Here is a 21,902-nt window from a genome sequence, read left to right as displayed (position 1 = left end):
CAAGTCTTCTCGTAGGAGGAAGAGGAAGCAAGTGACCGCCGCCCAACCCGTAGACGGGGAGGTAACCAGACATGCATAACAAGCCAATAATGGACAACGTCAGCAAGGACACATGTTATTTTTCGGCCTACCCATACAACAATGCCGCGGCTTTTAAACCAACGCACTTGTCAACGACTCCATCAGTTGAGAGAAACGACCCTCTCCTCATGGATGCAATATTAGTGGATGGACAAAATGGAGCGATCGAGTGTGCACGTATAAGGGAATTCCAATTGAATTTTCCTCAGTACTTACAGATAGTACGAAGGAATTACAACGTCATGACACGTTTAGAACGAGGTCTCCAGAAGTTCCTGTCCTTCTCAGGGTATTAATATTACTGTATTATGCTCATATGGAAGCGACTAAAATTTGTCGGAACGGATAGGGGCGACGGGATAAATTAATATAACGCCTTGGAATTGAAGCTCCCTTCTCTAGCTTTACGTGGTGAAATAGGATATTGCCTAGACGGCACAGGAAATATCAAGGGCTACAATCTCACACTTCAGGATTATTTGCGATCCCTGATTAGTGGTATTTCCGGAACGTTCAGTAGGATATACGCCGAGTCGCGGTTGGAACCGCGCACGTGAACTCACATCTGAGCAGATGCAGATGTTTGAATATGCTGGACGGAACGTCAGCATTTCGACAGCAAACGTTGACGAGTTTGAAGTATCCAGAGTTGAGACCTTCCTTGCACTACCCATCCTACGACCTTCAGATTTCCGAGCTTCTATCAGGATCGAAGAGCTTCCACAACACCCACTTGGAATTCACAACCTTTAAAAGATCAGTCGCACAGCCTGGATGCATCATTAGAAATCACACATCTAGTGATTCTGGCGCTAATCTGCCATCCATTAGCCAGAGGAACGGGACAGGTATATTCTTTGCCCAATCTTCAGTACACATGTGCGCTGAGATCGTTACTTATTAAGAAAAAATGTTAAGATGTAGTCCAAGAAACCAACCTAAAGATGAATGAATTGCTGAAAACCAGCACATACAAATGTAGTCTTAAGCATAGATATGTATGTGGGATTAGAATTAAATCGTATTCCATAGTTTATCCGAATTGACAGATAAGTGGCAACCACGTATCCGAACGTCAAATAGTGGATGCCAACTGTGGATTACGATCAAGTTGTGGGCGGTAAAGCTTAGCGTCCATCATTTTCCATTTCATATATTGATTCCTGATTATAACGCCGATCGAGACGCATCGTACCGTGCAACGTAGTATCATTTTCTGTTTAACTTACCAATGTACCGAAATATTACTAGTGTGCTATATACATGTGAAATAAAGGAACAATTTTCGAATTAATAAGTGCCGTTAATTTATTTATTCTACATGTATTTATAAATACCCATTTCCATCAACACTGTAATTAATCTGTTCATTTTGGGTATATTGAATACAGATAGTAGTACGTAATGTATGATATGATATGAAATGAGCTCTGGGCAGCCAGAGCTGAGTACTATTCGATAAGTGAACCTCAATGTTTTGTAATATTATCAATGCGTTTTCGCAAAAATCAGAAGTGGGATAGCTGATTAAATTTTTAACAGTTAGTATGCCCGTTGATTATTCCTGTTACTTATCGTTTGAAACAATTTATGAACCAAAACACTGGATAAATCTAAAATTTGATGAATTCTCCGAATGTTTTGTTGCAGGCATGGGTTGGCTGGAAGTGGTACATTAACTACTGCAAACTAAATCGAGAAAATGAACACTGCATTTTGCATGAGGAGGAAATCGAGTTGATCGAATTAACTTATAGAAAATGGAAAAAATGTTAACATTGTTAGAAACCATGAATCAGTCTCTAGAAAAAATTGCGTGCGCTGAAGGGAAACAATGACCAAATAGAATTAAGGTGGTTGCTGTTGTTGTTGCAGCAGCGACAGCATTCTACCATAGACCCGACTATCTTAAGAAAACAACCTTAACATTTCTGCCGTTACAACAACAACAGAATTAAGGTGGAATGACTTAAAAATCCAATCTTCAAATCAGGATACAGATGTAAAGCACAGTGGGTAAAAAATACTTACTATTATAAACTAATAAATTTAGATTACCGAGCAGAACTTGAGAAAGTAATTGAAATGCAGAAAGAAAATGTTTTAAAGCATTGTTGGGCAAAATTCATAAGTATATGACGCCATATTGGGTGTGAGAAAATTAAATGCAAGAATTTTTGAGATATGTGAATTATGTATGTCATAAGATACAGTTATACGATAAATACAAATCTTGTCACATTATCGCAACCTATTTACCCGTAGTAAAGTAAAATTAACCATTTGTCATTATTAAAAATCAAGTACACTTTTTAACAATTAAACCACTAACTTAGAATGCATAAAAAATAATTAACTAGAGTTCATTTGTAAGAACTTTTTCTCATTGACATGCACCTACGAAGCATTGGAAGTGAATTTTTTTTCAAATGTATAAAGATAGTTAACGATGTATTCCTAACTTAATAAATCATAATATCAGTCTTTTAGCATGACCTGCAGTATGACTAGAGATTTTCATTTTGTATGGTGCTGCGCAACAATAAAACTTACATGCATGTACATTTTGAAGAGAATCACGCCACACATGTTTGAATATTTCGCTGCAGTGTAAAATAGCTCAAGAAACCAGCTCTGTTAGTGAACCTCCGGTGGATTTACTATTTCCGTTCGCATTGTTAAATATATCCTTTGTAACAGGATTGTTGTTGTTTGCCTCGATCGGTAACGACGCCACTGAAATAGCAGGAGACAGATTCGAACTATTGTCTGAACTTAAAAGAGTTGTAGATCCATTCGCATTCACATTTATAGTGTTGGAATCCGTGGTAGAAATGTCTGAAGGTGCGCTATTATGGCAGTCATCATATTGAAAGCCCGTGTGTCTCAGCGTGGAGACAATACTGTTTGTTGGCGGTACAATAATTGGTGCAAAAATGGAATTCAAATCTAATGTTTGCTGTAATATTCGCCAAGAAGCCACAAATACTGCTTTGACTCGTTCAAAAGTTTCGAAATCATACACCGATCTCGCTGTATTTGTTAAATCAAATGGTTCTAGAAAGGGAAATAAAGCATTCAAAGCATTCATTATTTACACATTTCAATATACACTCAGTCCTTTTTTTACGCGATTATTGGTTCTGCCACAAATCGCGTAAAAATGGTTAGTTTTCCAATATTAACTGACGAATTGATTCCGAATATAAAAAATATCGCGTATAACAAAATATACGCGCAAAAAAATATTCAAAAACAATACAATAAGTTTCAAATTTCAGACTTATGATTTATTCATTCATAACAAAATAAAAAATACAAAACAAAAACCATATATAAAAGAGAACAAAATAGAAAATAGGTAGATTTATTGAAAACACCGTTGAATGCTGTTTAATCACTGTCATTATCCGTAGTGGAAATTATTCTTAGCCGCTTATTTTGATGGCCGGCACTGATATCACTAGAATTTGTACCAGAATCAATAGTAAGAACTATGGATTGATGTTCTGATTGACTAAGCATCTCCGACTGAGTTTGCACCATAAATTCAGTTAATTTTGTTTGAATGCTTCTTTTTGGACCCAATAAATTCCGATGTAGTTCTTTATATCTTAACATGCAGAGACTCAATTCTTTTTGAAAAATTCGTGCACGTTCGGCATCAGTATCATTTGCTACAAAATAATTTTCCAATTCTGCTGCAAGCTTAAGACCTTATTATAGTTAGGCCTTTAGTCTTTTAACGAAATACCCGAAACTGTATACCCATACACTCACACACGCATACCAATATCCACACACTATTAGGGTGCGCCGACATATTCAAAAATTATTACGCTTAAAAATATGTAAACAAGCAAAAAACGAAAAAAAGCAATCGCGTTAAAGTGAAAAATTCGCGTAAAAAAAGGAATTTGCGCTGCAAAAATAACCGCGTTAAAGTGAAATAGCGTAAAAAGAGATCGCGTAAAAAAAGGACTGAGTGTAATAGATATATTATATATATATAATTACCTTCAATGCAGAGCTCCTTCCATTGGTGGATATCGTTTTTCGATGACTTCGCCAGACGGCACACGTTTATTGGCAGAAGACCACCAGTACGAATTGAAATGGCAAATTGTGTGTAACTGCAATGCCAAAAAAAAACGGAACACTTTTGTAATACTTCGTAACATAATTCAAGCGTTATATGACTTACTCAAAACAACTATAGTACTCTAGAAAGTAGAGAAAAAGTTCGCCGATAGTTTGTGTGTTTTTAGACTCATATGGGCCAATAGTTTCGTTCATATCCACGTAACCAAAGTCATTTGATCGCAGCTGCAAGTAAGTTTTTATTATTAAATCATATTTATTTATATGCAAACATGATTATATGCGACAAAATTAAAAATGTTATTAAAATTACTTACCAATGGAAATTTATCAGGGAATAAATCATGTAAACACGGAAGCACCGCTGGACTGACAGCGTACTGCAAAAAGTGTATTACCATAAGAACCAAAGAATAGCTGGATATTGTCATATTTTTGGCATTGTTAATGTTATGATATTGCGCCCAGAGTTTTGTAACTAACACCATGGGTCGTAAACGCCAATCCACTAAAAAAGAAACAACCTATCTTACTTTTGGACCCAATATTCTAATATGAAATGTACATGTTGCGTAAAATAAATATATATTTTTTGCATTAAATTTGTACTTACGCTGTGAATAGCAATATAATAAATGTGTGTTTTTGATCCCTACACAGTTGTTAAAGTTTAAATCTACTTCCAGCTGATGAATCCGATCTCTGAAGCGTAATATTGGTACTTTTGCTTCAATAAGGTTGAAATTTTCGAACTCGGCTAGTTGTAAATGAAATAACACAATTCAATTAGTTAATAAAACTAGACCTTTGAAGAAAACTTAAAAACAATATTTGCCACACCGAACACTAAATGCTCACACAAGAAAACGCAACCGGTAAAATCCAAACAATTTGTATTACTAAATTTAACTGAAAGTTGCCACTCTTTGTTACTCACGTTGATGAGAAATTTTCTCCTTCAACCAGGTAACAAAATATTTAAAGCATTCAATAACCATCGAACTTGGCGCGAACTATAAATAGCTTTGTTTGATTTTAAGGGTAGGAGATATCGCTCTTTTGTGTTATTTAACGTTGATACTAAAATATCAGCTTCAGCAGATATCGAAAAATCGTCTCCTATAATCGACAATAATCGCGACCTTCTTGTTTCCCCATTTAATCAGACATAAATGATGGCTGAAATTGCTTTGAAATACAAATTACGAATAGCAATTATTTACATATAACTCTTTTATTGACTTTAGCGTGTTTCTTAACTGCAAGTAGCTGGTAGCTATCAGGAGGAAGATTGCAAATTACTTTCACAATGAGCGAAATAATGAATAAGTAAAGAAAAGGAAAAATAGCAAGAAAATATCCGCATGTTTTCTGTTTTTTCACAATCACTCTATATCTATACCTGAATATTTCTTTTCACAATTCAAAACTGTGAACAAAAATTAATAAAAAATCAAAGCAAATGTGCCAAATATCGCTTGCATGTGATACACATATGTATGCTTTAACAGCAGCAGCATTTTCTCGCAACGTGGATGTTCGAGTCTCAATCACTGCGGCAGTATCGCAAGGCATCATATTCGACGCAAAAATGTTGCAATATAAGTATCAGCTGAGTATCTGCAGAATATTGCTGCAGTTATTTGCTTGCTCGAACCTCCCCAACATTTTACACTTGTTAGTTTTTTTTTTTTTTTTGATTAAGAAATTATTTCCATTTCTTTGCTAGCTAATGATAGTTCGTCAGTGCAAGCTGTAACTTGAGTAAAAATTGAGATATCTCGACGACTTGGTATGGGGTTTCCTTAGTACAAATAAAATTTTGAGTTCGTAGGTGGCCGTAATCGGACCACTGCCACGCCCACAAATCGCCATTAACCGAAAACATAAAAAGTGCCATAAGATTGCAGCGGTAAGGAGCTCCTGTGGACAAATTTTTTTTGAAAAAGTGGACGTGGCCCCGCCTTCTAAAAAGTTTAATGTACATACTTATTTCCTAAACTGTTGAGGTTACAAGAACCAAATTTGCTGAGTACATATCTTATAAGAGCTTCTGCCGACAGTGAATGGAATCGGAGGATAAAGCCGCTCACTACCCATATAACGGTACTGTTAAAAACTACTATAAGCGCGATAAGTCAATAACTAAATATGCCATTAAATTTTGCCACCGATATGTTATGAGAGAGCTTTATGGGAGCCGGTATGAAAATTAGACGATGGGCGTGGCACCGTCCACTTTTTGGTGAAATCCCCGAGCATCGATTTCGACAAAATTTAGTTTTTAGACATTATTTTTACATTCTTATGTCGGATAACAACCACGCCTACTTCCCATAGAGCACAATTTTAAATTCCACTAGATTCGTTCTGTTTCAAGTACACAAATCAAGAAGCAATTATAAAAAATTTGAACGAATAATGTCATTAGTATGTGCCACCTTATGACCAAACATTTTTTAAGTCCAAAGAGAAACTGTTCCAAGCCACTGTGTACCGAATATTTAGACCCCGGTACCTATAGTTGACTTTTGATCAAAAATGTCGGTCAATATGTGATATATATATAACTGAAATTAAGAGATACTCCTTCTCTTATAATGGTATGTCTGTCAGTCAAAAATAGTTTGAATCGGACCAATACTTTTCTTAGCCCCCATATACTTAATATAAAGATTTTCGAACATTATCGGCCAAGATGTGATTTATACCAATGAAAATAAGAAAGCATGTTTTACTCGTAACAGTGGATCTTTGAGCCTTAAAAATATAAATTTGAGCAAAAACTAATATCAGGATTTTCGAACATTCGGCTGACTTTACTCTATATCTTTGGTTTTACACTATAAAGTATTTCCCTGGCTTTGATTCTTGCGAGTTGCAAGAGTATAAAACGTTCGGTTGCACCCGTTCTTAACCCCTCCTCACTTATTTAACTTTCATTTCGGTCAGACTACAACTATTCAACTAATTACTTTATATAAAAACAAAATAAAATAATAACAAAAATACCTGATTTGCTCAGATAATCTCGCAGGACAGTCAAGTTGAACAGTGCTTCCATTCGGGGTTCCACATTTGACGTACTGCGCGACACCAAACACATATCTACATCTGAAGTATCTGCCCCAAATCCGGAAATAGTAGAACCCACCAGATATAGGCCAAAACGTGGATAAGTGTTCTGTAATCAGGTGTGACAATAATTATATAATTTCGAACAATGGTAAGGAGTACCAACCTTAATAATAATATAGAGATAGCGCCATAACCGCATTTTCTGCTTGAAGGTCTCCTCAGTTTGTTGAGAGTTTATAAATTTGTTCCAGACACCTTGCGATAGATTGTCCCATTTCGAGTTATTCAATAATGAGCACGGAGCTTCTTTAGCTTCTATAAGATGTGCTCGGGCTAAAAACCGGTCAGGTGGTGTATGAGTGAAAAATTCATGAGAAGTATTGGAAGAAGTACGAATGTGAGTCGTCGGTCCACCAAAGAGCAGATTATGTTGGGGATATACATGAGAAATAGGAGTTGGTGGCGGGGCAGTCATTTGTTGATGATGGTGCAGCGTCTGCTGTTGACTATTACGTCCGACACTACGTTGACGTAACGCAGCTACATTTGTGGTAGTAGTTACCATTCCACCTTGTGATGCAGTTGACTGTACCAGACGCTGGTGTGGTTGCTGTGACATGATGGCACCACCCATTTGTGGAGTTGAACTGTCAATAATATGAGAAATTTAATACAACTACAAAATATAATAGCAACTGCTAAACAGCGAGTGAGTTTTCGATATACTAAATAAGATTAAACTCACTCGACGGTATAATATTTCTAAATAAGATAAACTTTTTTGGCCCTAAAGTTTCTCTTAGTCAGTAAAATGAATCTACATACCTGCGTTTTATTTGGCCCTCTGTCTGGTTAATAATGTTGAGTTGCTGTTGATTGTGCGGATGGTGAAAGTGGTGGTCATCCTGTTCGCTAAAGCCAGGTGACAGTGTTGCGGTCGGTGTCAGACAAGGTGCAGATGCCAAAAAATTAGCAGGCTGAGGGTATATGAAGCTGGAGTGTTGTAACGGACTCCAGTACCCGGCATTCGCAACATGTGCTGACAACGGGGTAGCATTTAAATGCTCTCCGGATGCAAAGTAAAAATGCCGCTGATGAGGATGTATGCCTTGGTGTTTCAGTGAATGTTGTTTCATAGAATTCAAATCATCTTCCGGATAATTATTGGCAAAAGGCACATTTAGCATTGATATAACTCCATTAGTACGAAATGGCGATTGTTGTTGTGGTGAAGCTAATGGTTGAGTCTGGGGCGCGTAATGCTGAGATGTTGAAGAAAATGTTGGATTATACCCGAATTCGGTAGGTTCTGGGCTCTGCAAATGTGGCATGGCAACAATAGATAACGCAGGCACTGGTCCATTAAAATTTCTTGTAGTTGACGAGGATGTCGAAGATGTTGACGACGATGACGAGAGCGATACTGATTTTGCTTGTTGATATTTATTTCGACGCTGTAACTGTACCGCTGAATTTGTCGACGAGGAATCCGAGTCATCGTAGTCGCGAGTTTTTGCTCCCTGAACAGCGCTCGGTGCTTGATTTGAATCAGAGGACGTGACAGAATCGTTCAGCTGTGCGTAACAAATCACATTCCCAACCGGATGTGGGGATGTTGAATGCACATGTGTAGAAGGTACATTTAAGGCAAAAGGTGTCAAACGTTTCCCGGATAAAAAACTTTGCTGATGTTGCTGTTGCGATTGAAAGTGATTAGGGGTATATGAAAGTACCACAGATGAAACAGCATCTTGGGATGGGCCCCCCGATGTACTAGCTACAGGCGGAGGCTGTGAAGGGCTAGAGCTACGCGATGGAACAGTTGAGCCCATGTCAACGCTGGACATAGTTGTAAGACCCTCGGTATTGACATAGGTCAAATTATGAATATTTTGATGGGTTTGTTGAGCAGTCGATGATTGTGAACCACCTGCAGCCGATGTATATTGTTGGTTATGGTAATTTACCTGTTGTAACCTGTGATTACCGCGATGTGTAGACGTGTTCACTTTTCTAGGAAGGGTTTCGATTATTAAATTCATTTGAGTAGAGGATTTCACTTTCTGTTGTCGATAAGAACTGGTTGAAGCTTGAGATGAATTAGAAGATACCGATGACGTTGTGGATGACGAGGATGAACACGAATACGATACATTAGAACCACTATTTGATTTTTTAGAACTCAATAGCTTCTGATGAAACTGCTTGGAAGACCATGAATTGTTATTTGCGTTATTTCCCTTGACATTGTTACTAGAATTAACATTTTCGCTGTCTATATCTTCTACACTATGTTTATGAACAGGAAGCGATTGGCCAGAATTCGATGTAGCCTCGCCATTATTTTGATGATTTTGATATGTATTATTGCGCTTAACATGTTGCGAGTAAGCATAACTTCCGCTCCGACTCACACGTGAACCGCCTTCGTTGTCTGCTTCTCTATTATACGAAGGATGCAGTGTAACATACCCATGCTGCATTCCAGATAGACGATGCTGCTGTGATTGTTGATAGTGCGACTGGTAGTAGTTATGAAAACGCTGATGGTTACGATAGGAATGTTGATTTGTATATTCAGCATTGTTATTGTTAACGTCGACGCCATCACTGTCCTCTGGACCGTTATCAGAGATATCACATCTGTTGCTACCGGCAAGAACGTTTTCATTTAAGAGTTCTTTCTGCATGAACGAGGCAATTGTCAGTTGCTGCGGATGATGATGATGGTGGCTATGCTGGTAGCTATGTGCTCGTTGGTCTCTCATATGATTGCCGCTGTTACCAACGCTAATACCTCCACTGTTCGGCGTATAACGAGCATGCATTTGGTGCGATCTTTGTGGTAAAATATTTTGATAGGAGTATGCGGTACGCACAGGTGACATTACACCTGTATTCTGACTATTGAATGGCGTTATTGTGCGGCTATTGTTTGTATTATTTTTGCACAGCGCCGATAGATTTGCTCCACCTGTCATTTGTACACCTACTGAGTGCAAAAAGTCTAAAGAGTATGAATTGGAGGGTGATGATCCCGGCGTTGATGTTGTCGGTGAACCGGATGGCGTCGTCAAAGCAACGGAAGAATTTATGCTTTCGCCTGACGGTTGCGGTGCTACAGGTAGTACTGGCAGACAAGCAAATTCGTCTATATTAGTTATTTCCTGGGGAGATGATGATGAAGGAGATGTAACGGTTAGTGTTACGACATTACTTGTAGACTTAACTAAACCACTTGCATTTTCTGCAGCAATAGTTATTTCCGCTTTAGAATTGACAGTACTTGTTGTTGTTGCTGTGGCAGAAACTGTGTTCGTAGCCAACGCAGTGCTCATCGCTGTAGGATCTTCAGCGGGGTGTATATTCCTTTGACTTTCAGTAATTAGTGGCACCTTGAAAATATAAAATTCATTTATATCCTTATTATAGGAATTACAGTGAAATGAAAATAAAGGAATTGAGTAATCGATTTTACGTACCTCATCAGTCGATACGTTAGTAGCCCTCCGTTGCCTTTGACCCTTTGCACGTGGAGATGAATAACGGGTATCTATGTTACCTCTGTTATTATTATTGATATTACCTTTTCGAAACGACTTTTTCTTCGATGTATATGAGTTATTTGCGTATGTAACGGTGATACTTTGTTGCAATTCCGGGTTACTTTCGGCCGAAATTGATAATGCTGATGACACTGACGAAGAGTACGACGATGTTGAACTAATTGAAGAACTTTTACGTCTACTTATGTGTACCCATGGCCATGATATCGAAGCCGGAGATTCAGTACACTGAGGAGCAACGAGATTAGTCCAACAGCTATTGCAATCAAGATTAATACTTTTATTTTCACCAACACAATTATGTTTATCGGCGGGTGTTGAGATTGGAAAGCTATCCGTTGAAGGGGCGTGTTGTTTAAACTCTGATTTTGCTCTGTGCGAAGAAAGAGCAATGGAATTGTCAACGGTCGTACCATCGCAATTATCATCAGGAATTTGTTGTATACATATGTTGTTGACATTTAATGTTGTTGTATTATTATTTACGAAATCTTCCATCTTACTGTTATCAACTTTCGGTATATTTTGTTTTTGCACACATGCAAGATGTACATCTATTGGGTTCGAAGGATCAGATTCTAACAAATTATGATTCTTAATTGGAATATTATTTCTGATCTCCTTACTGTTATTAACAAAATTGTGCTGATGTTGGTTATGACGGTGATGTTGCTGATAGTATTTCTTGCGATTTAAAATTGATGTGGTTGGAATGTTGTAGAACATGTGAGATTGTGATTTTTTACAATTTTTGTTGTTAGAATTACATTGTTTTGGTGTTTGCAGAGACTTAGCACTGTCATTATGATTATATATACTAGTTCCATTAAAATACCTCATTTTAGGGGATTCGTTTGTATTGCTACCTTGCGTATGCTGACTAACATTTGCTTTATTCATCGAATTTGGGGAGCTAGCTTTTACCACATTGTTGCTGAGGTGTTGATTTTTCACAGTTGATACGTTTGTAAGTGTAATGATTTTCATGTTGCCTGCAACCATTTCAATCTCAACGCAATACTAGATTTAATATCGATATACTTTAAATCATATATTATTTAACACACTCCTAAGATGACTGACATTTGTGTATATTTTACATGTACCGTCAAATAGTGATCTACCTCTAGTAAGAATATCACACGAGTCAATTTAAAAATTTAAGTTTTGCTCGTATTTTAATGTTTGGACTTAAATACCTTAGTTTCAAAATATATTGACGGATTTTTTTCGGTCATAGTTTCTGTCAACTGGAAAAATGAGCGGACTTTATTCCTTCCTTTATCTGAAAGGAAAAATCACGAAACAATTGTTAATAAAATTTTTAAATTTTCATCTTGTATTTATGTACATATGTATATTATGCGTAACCGTGGCTATGCATAGTATAAGAAAACTCCCAACGGGATCTCAAAATTTTAGTACAGACTTGAGAACTACTAGTTGGTAAATATGAAATTGAATAGATTTTAAAACCTACGGTTTAAATACAATTAGGTAAAAAAGACTGCAAATTTATGTAAATAGAAATTAATTAACATTAGATTACAGCTACTGTTTTTAATGTGTTAATTGTAATTAAATTATTAGTCATTAAATGATTTAAAGTTGAAATCCATTTATACACTTATGTATGATGCTACAAGAATATATTTTTATGTAAAATAAAAAAAAAAATTCCATTAAAAGTTAAATCACATACATATGTACATACCTCATGAGCCGAAAGTAACTGCACTTCCATTAATCGGCCATATTCTAATAACGGCTCTTAAAAACTGCAACTCACCGATTATAATACATCTACTGAAGTCCCGCTTTTTATTTGGTAACGAATGTTTCAATATTTTCACAATAAAGGACTTTAAGCGGTAACTGTCTGAATGTGGTTCTGTTTGTAACACGAAATCTTTGAGACACAGATTGTATTTACATCGAAATTCACTACATTGCCTCAAAACCAAAAATCATTGAATTGCACATTATGGTTCAGCACACATCTACATACAGCCGGCTCCACAGTACCGACTAAAAATGAAGCTTTTTTCTTAACGTCAGGCGGTTTTCAAAAGAATGCACTTATAATAACAATTATTATTATTATTTTTTGAATTTTCTAATTTTATTTTAAATATCTTGTCCGCACTGATGGAAATTGTGCAAATTATACTCTTGCGAATTTCCACTCGATTCCGTTTTCCTTCTTTCCGCGTGTGACTTTTAAAATTGTTGTTGTCAGAGTTTATTTTATAAATTGTTTCAACCTGCAGGGTTGCTCCAAAAGTTGTTTTATATAATCTTTAGACTTCATGAAAAGGAACAATAAAAATGGATACTTGTTTCCATATATATCTTTAGAGATTACGCCAGTAATATATTTAATATTTAAATTTACAATTATTATGAAAGTTTTTGTATCAATTGTTTATTTATGATTCATAAACACTGCGTTCAGATCATTACAATAATTGATTCCGTATCTCACCGATTTATCTATATGAATTAGTAGAACATTTACATAATTATATAAATGGATATATTAAATTGATAATAATCATAGTAATTCAATAAGACGACCTGAATGGACAAACATGTGCCAACATGTTGTGATGAGACTATTGGAACGGCTCTTTATTGAACGAAACTCTATAAAAAATCTGTATGGCAACATTTTTCATTTGTATCAGCTGTTCTTTCATAACCTGTTCAATAGGAATTTAATAGGTACTCAGTTGTGAAAAATTATTTATATAGGAATAGTTTTGTGTGGTCAAAGATGTTAAGTTTAGTTATAAGATGGGAAACCTGTAGGAAACTACAGATACTTTGTACATCACCTTGTCTTACATCTCGGTTACAGTCAACAGTAGCAACATCGACCAAAGCAAGCAATGCACGCGATAATACCGTATATACTGATGAGCCAATTTATCCCGAAATAAAAGATTTATCATTTAAAGCACGCAAACTGCGTGACACTAAGAGTTGGCATGAGGAAATACGTAAAGTACCGACCGTGGAAGAGAAGTTAATCAAGATTAACATGCCTCGTTATTATGGATTCAAAGTAGTAGATTTGAGTGACTCGAAAGTGCCATACAACTGTTTGCCTGCCATGCAGCACTACACTCGCACTATTTACGAAGATGGTAAGATTAAAGATCCTTTACAAGAAACCGCACAAACAGTTGATAAAAAATTGGAAGTATATATTGAATCAATTAAATCTGATATACAAGAAGGAATAGAATATGTAAACGATTATTTTAGGTAAGTTGTGTAATAGTATCATATATTTTTTTATATAAGTACATTTTTTCTAGTAATGCATATCCAGATGCAGCGAATATGGAACCACAGGAAAGGGAAAATATATTCGCCCGACTTATTGTTGAACAAGTGAATCGAACACTAATTAATATATTGTCAAGTGATTTTCTTCATCTCCAAGAATCGGAAATTGATTACAGTCCAAGACACGAAGCTTTTTGGTCAGTGGGTGGTATAAATCCTCCAAAAAACGTTGTGAAGAGTAAAAAGGGTCGTAAATGGCAAAAAGAAATGGCAAACAATCCTTATGACCGCCTCATGCAATATTCAGGAAAGCCTTTTCTTGCAATAAGACATCGGAACCAACTCACTCCATGGAAAAACGAGTCGGAATCAACAAATATCGAATTGGCGAAAACTATACCACGTTTTAACTATGATCCACGTACCCTAGGATATGTCTGTAGTCATCAACACCTAACAAATATTCCAGGTAGAAAAAAAAACTCGTTTTTTTGGATAAATAAAAAATTGTGTTTTATATTAAGGGTTCTGGCCTGGCAGTGGAAATATTTTTGGGAGCATTTCTTATCAGTCACGAGCTTTTCTTCAAATAAGACCAGATACATACGGAGTTGAAGATTTCAAAGAGGCTTTACACGCTCATGCAATTCAAAGTAGCTATTCTTGGTTATTAGCACAAGCTAGTTACAACGGATTTAATACTTTTAACGATCTTACGTATCCAATGAATACGCAAACCATTGTAACAAATGGACGTGATTGGTCATTTTACGAATACCAGTTAAACACGTTACTTGTACATTCACATCATGTAGATGATAATCCGAAAGTTAATTTTTGCCGAGGAACTGCCGAGATGAAACTCTATGGTGAAATAAATAGTTCTGGTAAAGTTGTTGATTTTAACGAGGATGTCTTGCGATATCTTATACGCTTTTATATAAATGCACCGGAGATCCATAGATCTGCAAGCGAAAGGCAACCCTATTTGGGATCAGATGTAAAGTATATAGCTGACTATGAAAATGCGGAAAAGCGCGAATTTTTAGAACGTGTATTTAAAGATTTAATGTCCAATCGACCTCGACATTTAGCTATCCCTGAAATCTATCTTTGGGAAAAGATTTATAAAATTGATAACAAAACGAGAGTCATGGAGCCAAAACGTCGCTTCTTTGAGTTAGGCATAAATCCATGGTTGAGAACATTGGATCAACATCAAAAGGAGTACATACCAAGAGCATTGCGACCAGAAGGCCCAAAGAGTAAAAAGAAGTGGAAGGAGACTTTTTATCCCTGAACTGTAAATTAATTTTAGACGAAATCATTGTTAAAACCGTTCTGAACCAAACAAAGTTTTGAAAACAAAATATTTTTCTTTTGCACAATTTGGTAAGGCGTCTAGCGATGGTACTATTTAAAACAAATCTGTAACAATTGTTCCATGCTATAAAAGTATCCTTCTTTCATCGGTAAGTATAATCCTATCAACCGAATACAAAGTAAGAATCATAAGTTTACAATCGTTGTCACCAAATCTCATCGTCCTCAATACAACCATATGTCTACCATTATTAATTCATCTAACATAGTTTCCTGATAACGATCACCCCTGCTATTGCTCGCTCCATTTCAGACGAAAGAACCGCGGGAATTCGCCGATGACGTCAGGCTTATCCTTGAGGTAGTCACTGAATTGGTGATTCCACTTCTCTTTCTAGTGGCTAAGCTCTGCTCAATTAATAAATCTCGGCAAAGCTGAATGTATAGAATAGGAATGGAATGTTATATGAGGTCTTCAGCCGCTGCCAACAAATCTGTCCGATATTTCTTTATTATCGGAAAAGCACGAACTGGGTAGTTTAGACTAAAACTGTAAAGCTGAAAAAGTGGACTCACTCAGAATCCTTACTTATTTACTTCTCTACTGAAAGGTTGAGTATCTATCGTTTGCTTGAAGTCTAGGCCCGTACCAAATCTTGAAAGCTCAAACCAACAAAATAAAAATAATGTTGTTGCTGTAGTGGCGGCAGAACTGTGTTCTCACGACAGTCGGGTCTAAGCAACCGGAACAAACCCGAATTTGTGGATTAACCCAACTGGTTTGTTGCTGGTTGAAGTTTTGTACTTCGTTATTAACTTCAATCCAACTCAACCCGTCAATCTGTAGTATAACGGTTTTCAACTTTATAGCAGTGGAATTGACTAGAGTGTCGAGAAAGTACAACTTCTGCGTTACACCGACTTGTCAAAGATATGTGGTATGTATGCCTTGCACGAAGCTAGTCTCGTGTACACCAACACCTCCTTTTTACACCTATCAAACGTCAATGGCAACTTTTAAACTCACCACTTTAAGGTTCGCCTGTTCATACAATTTGATTTGCTTACGGTTTACACTTGGATAGCAGAGCCTAGGCGAAATAACCTTGTTAACGGGGTTTTCATTAGAGACGCTCCAAAAGTAGACCGATAAGGACAGCAAAGCCATTTTTTTTACATTTCTCTTAAGTAAGGTTTGCCATTTCATCATGGAAAGATGTACGATCCAGCAATGAGATGAGATGAGATTAATAAAATTTACTACCGAAATTCGGAGTCAGTGGTCTCAACTTTAAGAGCGCTACGTCCAAACTATGGTCGTATTAATCGTCTTGTCAGATCAACAATTGAGCGTCTAGTGAAAAAAGTTTAATTGCCAGTGGATTACAAAATGTTCTCGTGTCAGTGAGGTAAAGAAGTGCCTGTAGTGTCGAGAATATTGCTGCCGCTGGCGCAACAATCGAGGAAGACCCAAATCAATCTCTCACACATCGTTCTCAAGCGTTGGGCATCTCTGTGACGTCATTGTGGCGAATTGTGCGAAAAATCTTGGCCTACATCCTTACAAGTTCAAATTGACGCAAGAAATGAAGCCGCTTCGCCGTACCAGAATCGTCGTACGGTCGTGAACTGTGCTGAGCAACAATTTGAAAATGATACGAATTTTCATTGAAAAATTATTTCTGGCTAAAGGGCTTCGCCAATAACCAAAATATGCCTAATTGGTCAGGCAGCAATCCACACGTACGCCATGAGTCACCGTTGCATTCCGAAAAAATTACGGTTTGGTGCGGTTTATGGGCCGGCGGCGTCACTGCGCCGTACTTCTTCCGTGATGATCAAGACCGGCACGTTACTGTGAATGGGAATCGCTAATATATAATGATAATAATATATTTGGCTTGGGTTGGATGATATGAACTTGGACAATATGTGGTTCCAACATAACGGCGCCACAAGCCACACAGCGAATGTCGCATTCGATTTATTGAAAACCAAGTTTGGTGAACGTGTTATCTCACGAAATGGCCCAGCCAATTTGTAGTCTCGGTTTTGCGATTTGACGCCATTAGACTACAAGTATTGCTTGTGTGGCTACGTCAAGTCTATGGTCTATGCCAACAAGCCAGCGACGATTGATAAACTTCGTACGAACATTGATTTATGCTTGAAAACCGTCAAAAATTCGGTTGAGCGTCTGAACTTCTGCAAGTTTACCCGTGGTGGCCATGCAAAAGAAATCGAGTACTTTCACAGGAATAAAGAATTTCATTGATGTATTAAACCGTTTTTGCAACGCTCTTATTGAAAACCCCGTTATAAGCAACTCACTGTCTACCAAGCTTATGCTAATTGTTATCAAGCGAGCAACGAAATTCATATCCGGCTAAAACAAGCACAGCTCACCTGTGAACTCGCTCTGGAAACTCTCTTTGAGCGATTGTTATTCATATTCACCACCCATAACTGTGTAATAATAAAAGTAGACAAATGTTTGCTGCGTTTTAAATTTTTATTGTGCCTTTTCACCGCAATTGAAATGTATTACCTTATAGCTTAGCCTAAATTAAAACTATGTATGTATGTATGCATGTTCTACTGCTAATACAATAACTTAGTGTTTGACTTGTTGTTCTTTAACCATAGTTTAGCTTGTTGATTTTGCTGGTCCTGTCTGATATTCTATAATATATTGTATGTTGCTTCACTCTTCTAGTTTATATTGTTTCTCAAATTTAATTTGTCTAACTTTTACAACCATATTTGTTTATGCATTTGTTGTTAATAGTTGATTGTTGAATTTAATTTGCATTTTGTTTGGTTTTATGCTTATTTTACTTTTTAACTTTGAGGTTATTTTTTATTACTTCTTCTTTTTCGTTTTCTATTCGAGTTTTGGTGTTTTCTAAAATTATTACTATGACTATTTCATAAAAACGGCTTGCGGTTCCGATTTTCAGCGACTGAGCTCTCGGATCGCAGAATATGTAGGTGTTTGGGTTTCTTCGATTATCTTATTTTTAAGCAATTTCATTTAATTCGTATACATGAAACAAAAAAAAAAGATTTGGAAGCGTTACTGGTACTGTCCCTCCAAATGGCGGACTAGAGTTTACTATGTGAGCAGGATAAAGTTTCTGTTAATTCAATAAGTTGCTTAGAATTATCGGCGCTAAATCAAAAGTCTGATTAACGGTGTTAGCGTTACACGGGCAAAATTAAAGTGCAAGCCATTTGTGACTACGGAGTCAAGTCAAGTCAAGTCAAGTCAAGTGATCCGTTGCTCTGAACTTGAGCGCTTCACCTTTACCACAGAAGGTAAGGCAGCAAACACGAACAGATTCGGAGTAGATTTGGATTGCAACAGAAGAGCCTGTAACGCGTAAAGCAATGAGGCTTCTTAATTTTCGTGTAAACTAAAATTTCGAAAAGTGTTTTATCATTTCTTATGTGGGAATTTGCGTGTTTTCGATTTAATTTGCGTGCTTTGTTTTGAGTTTCCGTTATAATTGCGTGTGTAACCACTGAAAAAAGTCATAAATGTATTTTTGTAAGTTTTGCTGTTTTGTGAGAAATTGTGACCTGCATGTTTACATACATACATATTTGTGGTTCGCAAGTTATTGAACAGCTTTTGTTGTTGTTTGTTTGGTTTTGTTTTCATTTATTTAATTATGTCTTTAAAATGCTTTGTTTTTTGTGTTTCTCTATTATTGTTGTTAAAATTTTCGCTTACATATTTAATTTAGATATTTGCTTTACACAGTTTTGTTGTTGTCATTTGGGTTTTTGCATTTCAATATTATTGTATACATACATACGAACTGTTGTAGCATTTCCGTTTCATTATCCGTTATTTAGCATAATAATTAGTATTTTTCATTGTTTTAGTAAGTAGCTTTAGACCAATTAGGCGTGTGTGTGCAGGCGGAAAGCACCGCACCGCACCGCACAGGGAGCCAGAAAGCAGCTGGAAGCGTTTGGCCTATATGCACTTACAAGCTCACTTACTTATATACGAGTATATATGCATGTATGCATGTGTGGCTTAGTTTACTTAATATCAACGCTGTAACAACGTAAGACCAAGGGAAGTCTGTTAAGCGGCAATGCGTGGGATTAGGGTGAGGTGGATGGGGGGAAGTCGAAATGCGTTTGGCAAATGTGCGAGCTAGTAGTTGTGTGTGTTGAGGATGTGTGGATGTGTGTGTGCCAGTAAGCGCTTAGTTGTTGCGTATTTAAGTACTAGATTTACTACACTTAAGATATTCGTAACATAGTCGCGCTCTGCGTCATGTCTTCGTAGTTGCCAACTCTACGTAGTTGAAGAAGAAACCGAATTTAGTTGAGGTTCTTGGCATTCTATCGGGTGATTTTTTAAGAGCTTGATAACTTTTTTTTAAAAAAAAAACGCATAAAATTTGCAAAATCTCATCGGTTCTTTATTTGAAACGTTAGATTGGTTCATGACATTTACTTTTTGAAGATATTTTCATTTAAATGTTGACCGCGGCTGCGTCTTAGGTGGTCCATTCGGAAAGTCCAATTTTGGGCAACTTTTTCGAGCATTTCGGCCGGAATAGCCCGAATTTCTTCGGAAATGTTGTCTTCCAAAGCTGGAATAGTTGCTGGCTTATTTCTGTAGACTTTAGACTTGACGTAGCCCCACAAAAAATAGTCTAAAGGCGTTAAATCGCATGATCTTGGTGGCCAACTTACGGGTCCATTTCTTGAGATGAGAATCGCGAGCTGTGTGGCATGTAGCGCCATCTTGTTGAAACCACATGTCAACCAAGTCCAGTTCTTCCATTTTTGGCAACAAAAAGTTTGTTAGCATCGAACGATAGCGATCGCCATTCACCGTAACGTTGCGTCCAACAGCATCTTTGAAAAAATACGGTCCAATGATTCCACCAGCGTACAAACCACACCAAACAGTGCATTTTTCGGGATGCATGGGCAGTTGGCCACCAAGATCATGCGATTTAACGCCTTTAGACTATTTTTTGTGGGGCTACGTCAAGTCTAAAGTCTACAGAAATAAGCCAGCAACTATTCCAGCTTTGGAAGACAACATTTCCGGAAGAAATTCGGGCTATTCCGGCCGAAATGCTCGAAAAGTTGCCCAAAATTGGACTTTCCGAATGGACTACCTAAGACGCAGCCGCGGTCAACATTTAAAATGAAATTATCTTCAAAAAGTAAATGTCATGAACCAATCTAACGTTTCAAATAAAGAACCGATGAGATTTTGCAAATTTTATGCGTTTTTTTTTTAAAAAAAGTTATCAAGCTCTTAAAAAATCACCCGATACTACTTAGTGTTTGTATGTATATATAATTTATTTGTTTTTTATAGTTTTCTAATTAAATCAATGGAAATTCGTAGTTGACCCTGCAATTACTTCAAGATTTGCAGTGTTTTTTACAAAAAAAAACGGGTTTTATAAAAGAGATGCGTGGCGCGGCGGCCACGAAATAAGTCGGAAACCTCTGGTTGATTATAAACAAAACGATTGTCATTAATGTTTGCTTACTTGGCATAGAAAACAGTTAAACTAAACATATAGACGTATTGTCGCTGACGCATTTACCGTTATAAGATATGTTTGCATACGTGTTTCAATTTTGGTTTGTTTATTTATTTTTCAAGTTTCAAGCAATTCAATTAAGTAGTCTAACTGGTTAAGTAAAGAAGCTTTAAGAAAGCTCTGCTGCTGTTTTTGTTGTACCTTGTTTTCATTTCGAAAAATGATATGATTCGAAACTTTGTTAGAAATAGTTACAGTTGGGCGAGAGGCTATTTATTTGGTTTCGCCTTCACCTCGTTGCATCGTGGTCCAAGGTTTCACACATAAATTAGCCCCCGATTGGAGATGGGCAAAGAAGATTTCCGTACGGCAACTCAAAAAAATTGCGACTGGCAGGGCGGCTGGGAGTTTGGAAGTCTAGTTCCCCTTTGAGCTTTTCCTACTACATTTTTTCTATACAAGACAATTCAGATTCCCATACAGGGAGAGAGTGAGGAGTGTAAAAAAATTAACTAAAATTTCGTACTCAACGTGGGGGGGGGGGGGATAGGCTGGTTGTTATAAATGCCAGTGGAGTCCTCTATGCATGTAAGAAGATGCTATGGTCTAGATCAGGCCTGTCCAACATACGGCCCCCGGGCCACCATCCGGCCCGCATAGGCCCTTCATCCGGCCCGCCATCTCTTATAGTCTTTGGGCATCCCAGTTGTATAGGCCTGAAACACGTGATGGATAAAGTAGTGCAGACAGTTAATTTTATACGCGCAAGAGGGCTTAACCACAGACAGTTCCAGGCTTTTCTGGCTGATGTCGGTTCAGATCACGAAGACATTGTATACTTCAGTCGCGTTCGCTGGCTCAGCAGAGCAGCCACACTAAAACGATTCTATTCCCTGCTGGACGACTTAAAGATTTTTCTTGGCAACAA

General features: G+C 37.1%; 2 protein-coding genes across 2 annotated transcripts; one reads left to right on the top strand and one right to left on the bottom strand.

The window, feature by feature from the left end:
- Positions 1–2,565: 2,565 nt before the first annotated feature.
- On the bottom strand, positions 2,566–13,019 carry LOC120774111 (poly(A) RNA polymerase gld-2 homolog B-like). Its single transcript, XM_040103471.1, has 11 exons — positions 12,541–13,019; positions 12,026–12,111; positions 10,743–11,952; positions 8,086–10,655; positions 7,424–7,907; positions 7,195–7,366; positions 4,796–4,939; positions 4,500–4,690; positions 4,286–4,407; positions 4,099–4,214; positions 2,566–3,138 (listed from the first exon to the last, which is right to left on the bottom strand). Exons 3-11 carry the CDS (start codon positions 11,826–11,828, stop codon positions 2,702–2,704), a joined length of 5,322 nt encoding a protein of 1,773 aa, XP_039959405.1. The 5' UTR covers positions 11,829–11,952; positions 12,026–12,111; positions 12,541–13,019; the 3' UTR covers positions 2,566–2,701.
- A 499-nt stretch (positions 13,020–13,518) lies between these two features.
- Positions 13,519–15,492, top strand: LOC120775445 (39S ribosomal protein S30, mitochondrial). The gene is made up of 3 exons (XM_040105631.1): positions 13,519–14,096; positions 14,150–14,589; positions 14,645–15,492. Exons 1-3 carry the CDS (start codon positions 13,603–13,605, stop codon positions 15,418–15,420), a joined length of 1,710 nt encoding a protein of 569 aa, XP_039961565.1. The 5' UTR covers positions 13,519–13,602; the 3' UTR covers positions 15,421–15,492.
- Positions 15,493–21,902: the final 6,410 nt, after the last annotated feature.

The sequence above is a fragment of the Bactrocera tryoni genome, chromosome 4 (genome assembly GCF_016617805.1).
Source record: "Bactrocera tryoni isolate S06 chromosome 4, CSIRO_BtryS06_freeze2, whole genome shotgun sequence".
NCBI lineage: Eukaryota > Metazoa > Arthropoda > Insecta > Diptera > Tephritidae > Bactrocera > Bactrocera tryoni.
The sequence above is the reverse complement of the archived record's forward strand: the minus strand, read 5'-3'. Positions and strand labels throughout refer to the sequence as shown.

Excerpts from the sequence above, each read along its gene's own strand:
- LOC120775445 (XM_040105631.1), top strand. The coding sequence starts at position 13,603 with ATGTTAAGTTTAGTTATAAGATGGGAAACCTGTAGGAAACTACAGATA. Across the intron at positions 14,097-14,149 it reads TATGTAAACGATTATTTTAG|TAATGCATATCCAGATGCAG; the intron begins GTAAGTTGTGTA and ends CATTTTTTCTAG. Across the intron at positions 14,590-14,644 it reads ACACCTAACAAATATTCCAG|GGTTCTGGCCTGGCAGTGGA; the intron begins GTAGAAAAAAAA and ends TTTTATATTAAG.
- LOC120774111 (XM_040103471.1), bottom strand. The coding sequence starts at position 11,828 with ATGGTTGCAGGCAACATGAAAATCATTACACTTACAAACGTATCAACT. Across the intron at positions 4,691-4,795 it reads ATTATATTGCTATTCACAGC|TGGATTGGCGTTTACGACCC; the intron begins GTAAGTACAAAT and ends TTTCTTTTTTAG. Across the intron at positions 4,408-4,499 it reads TCCCTGATAAATTTCCATTG|CTGCGATCAAATGACTTTGG; the intron begins GTAAGTAATTTT and ends ACTTACTTGCAG.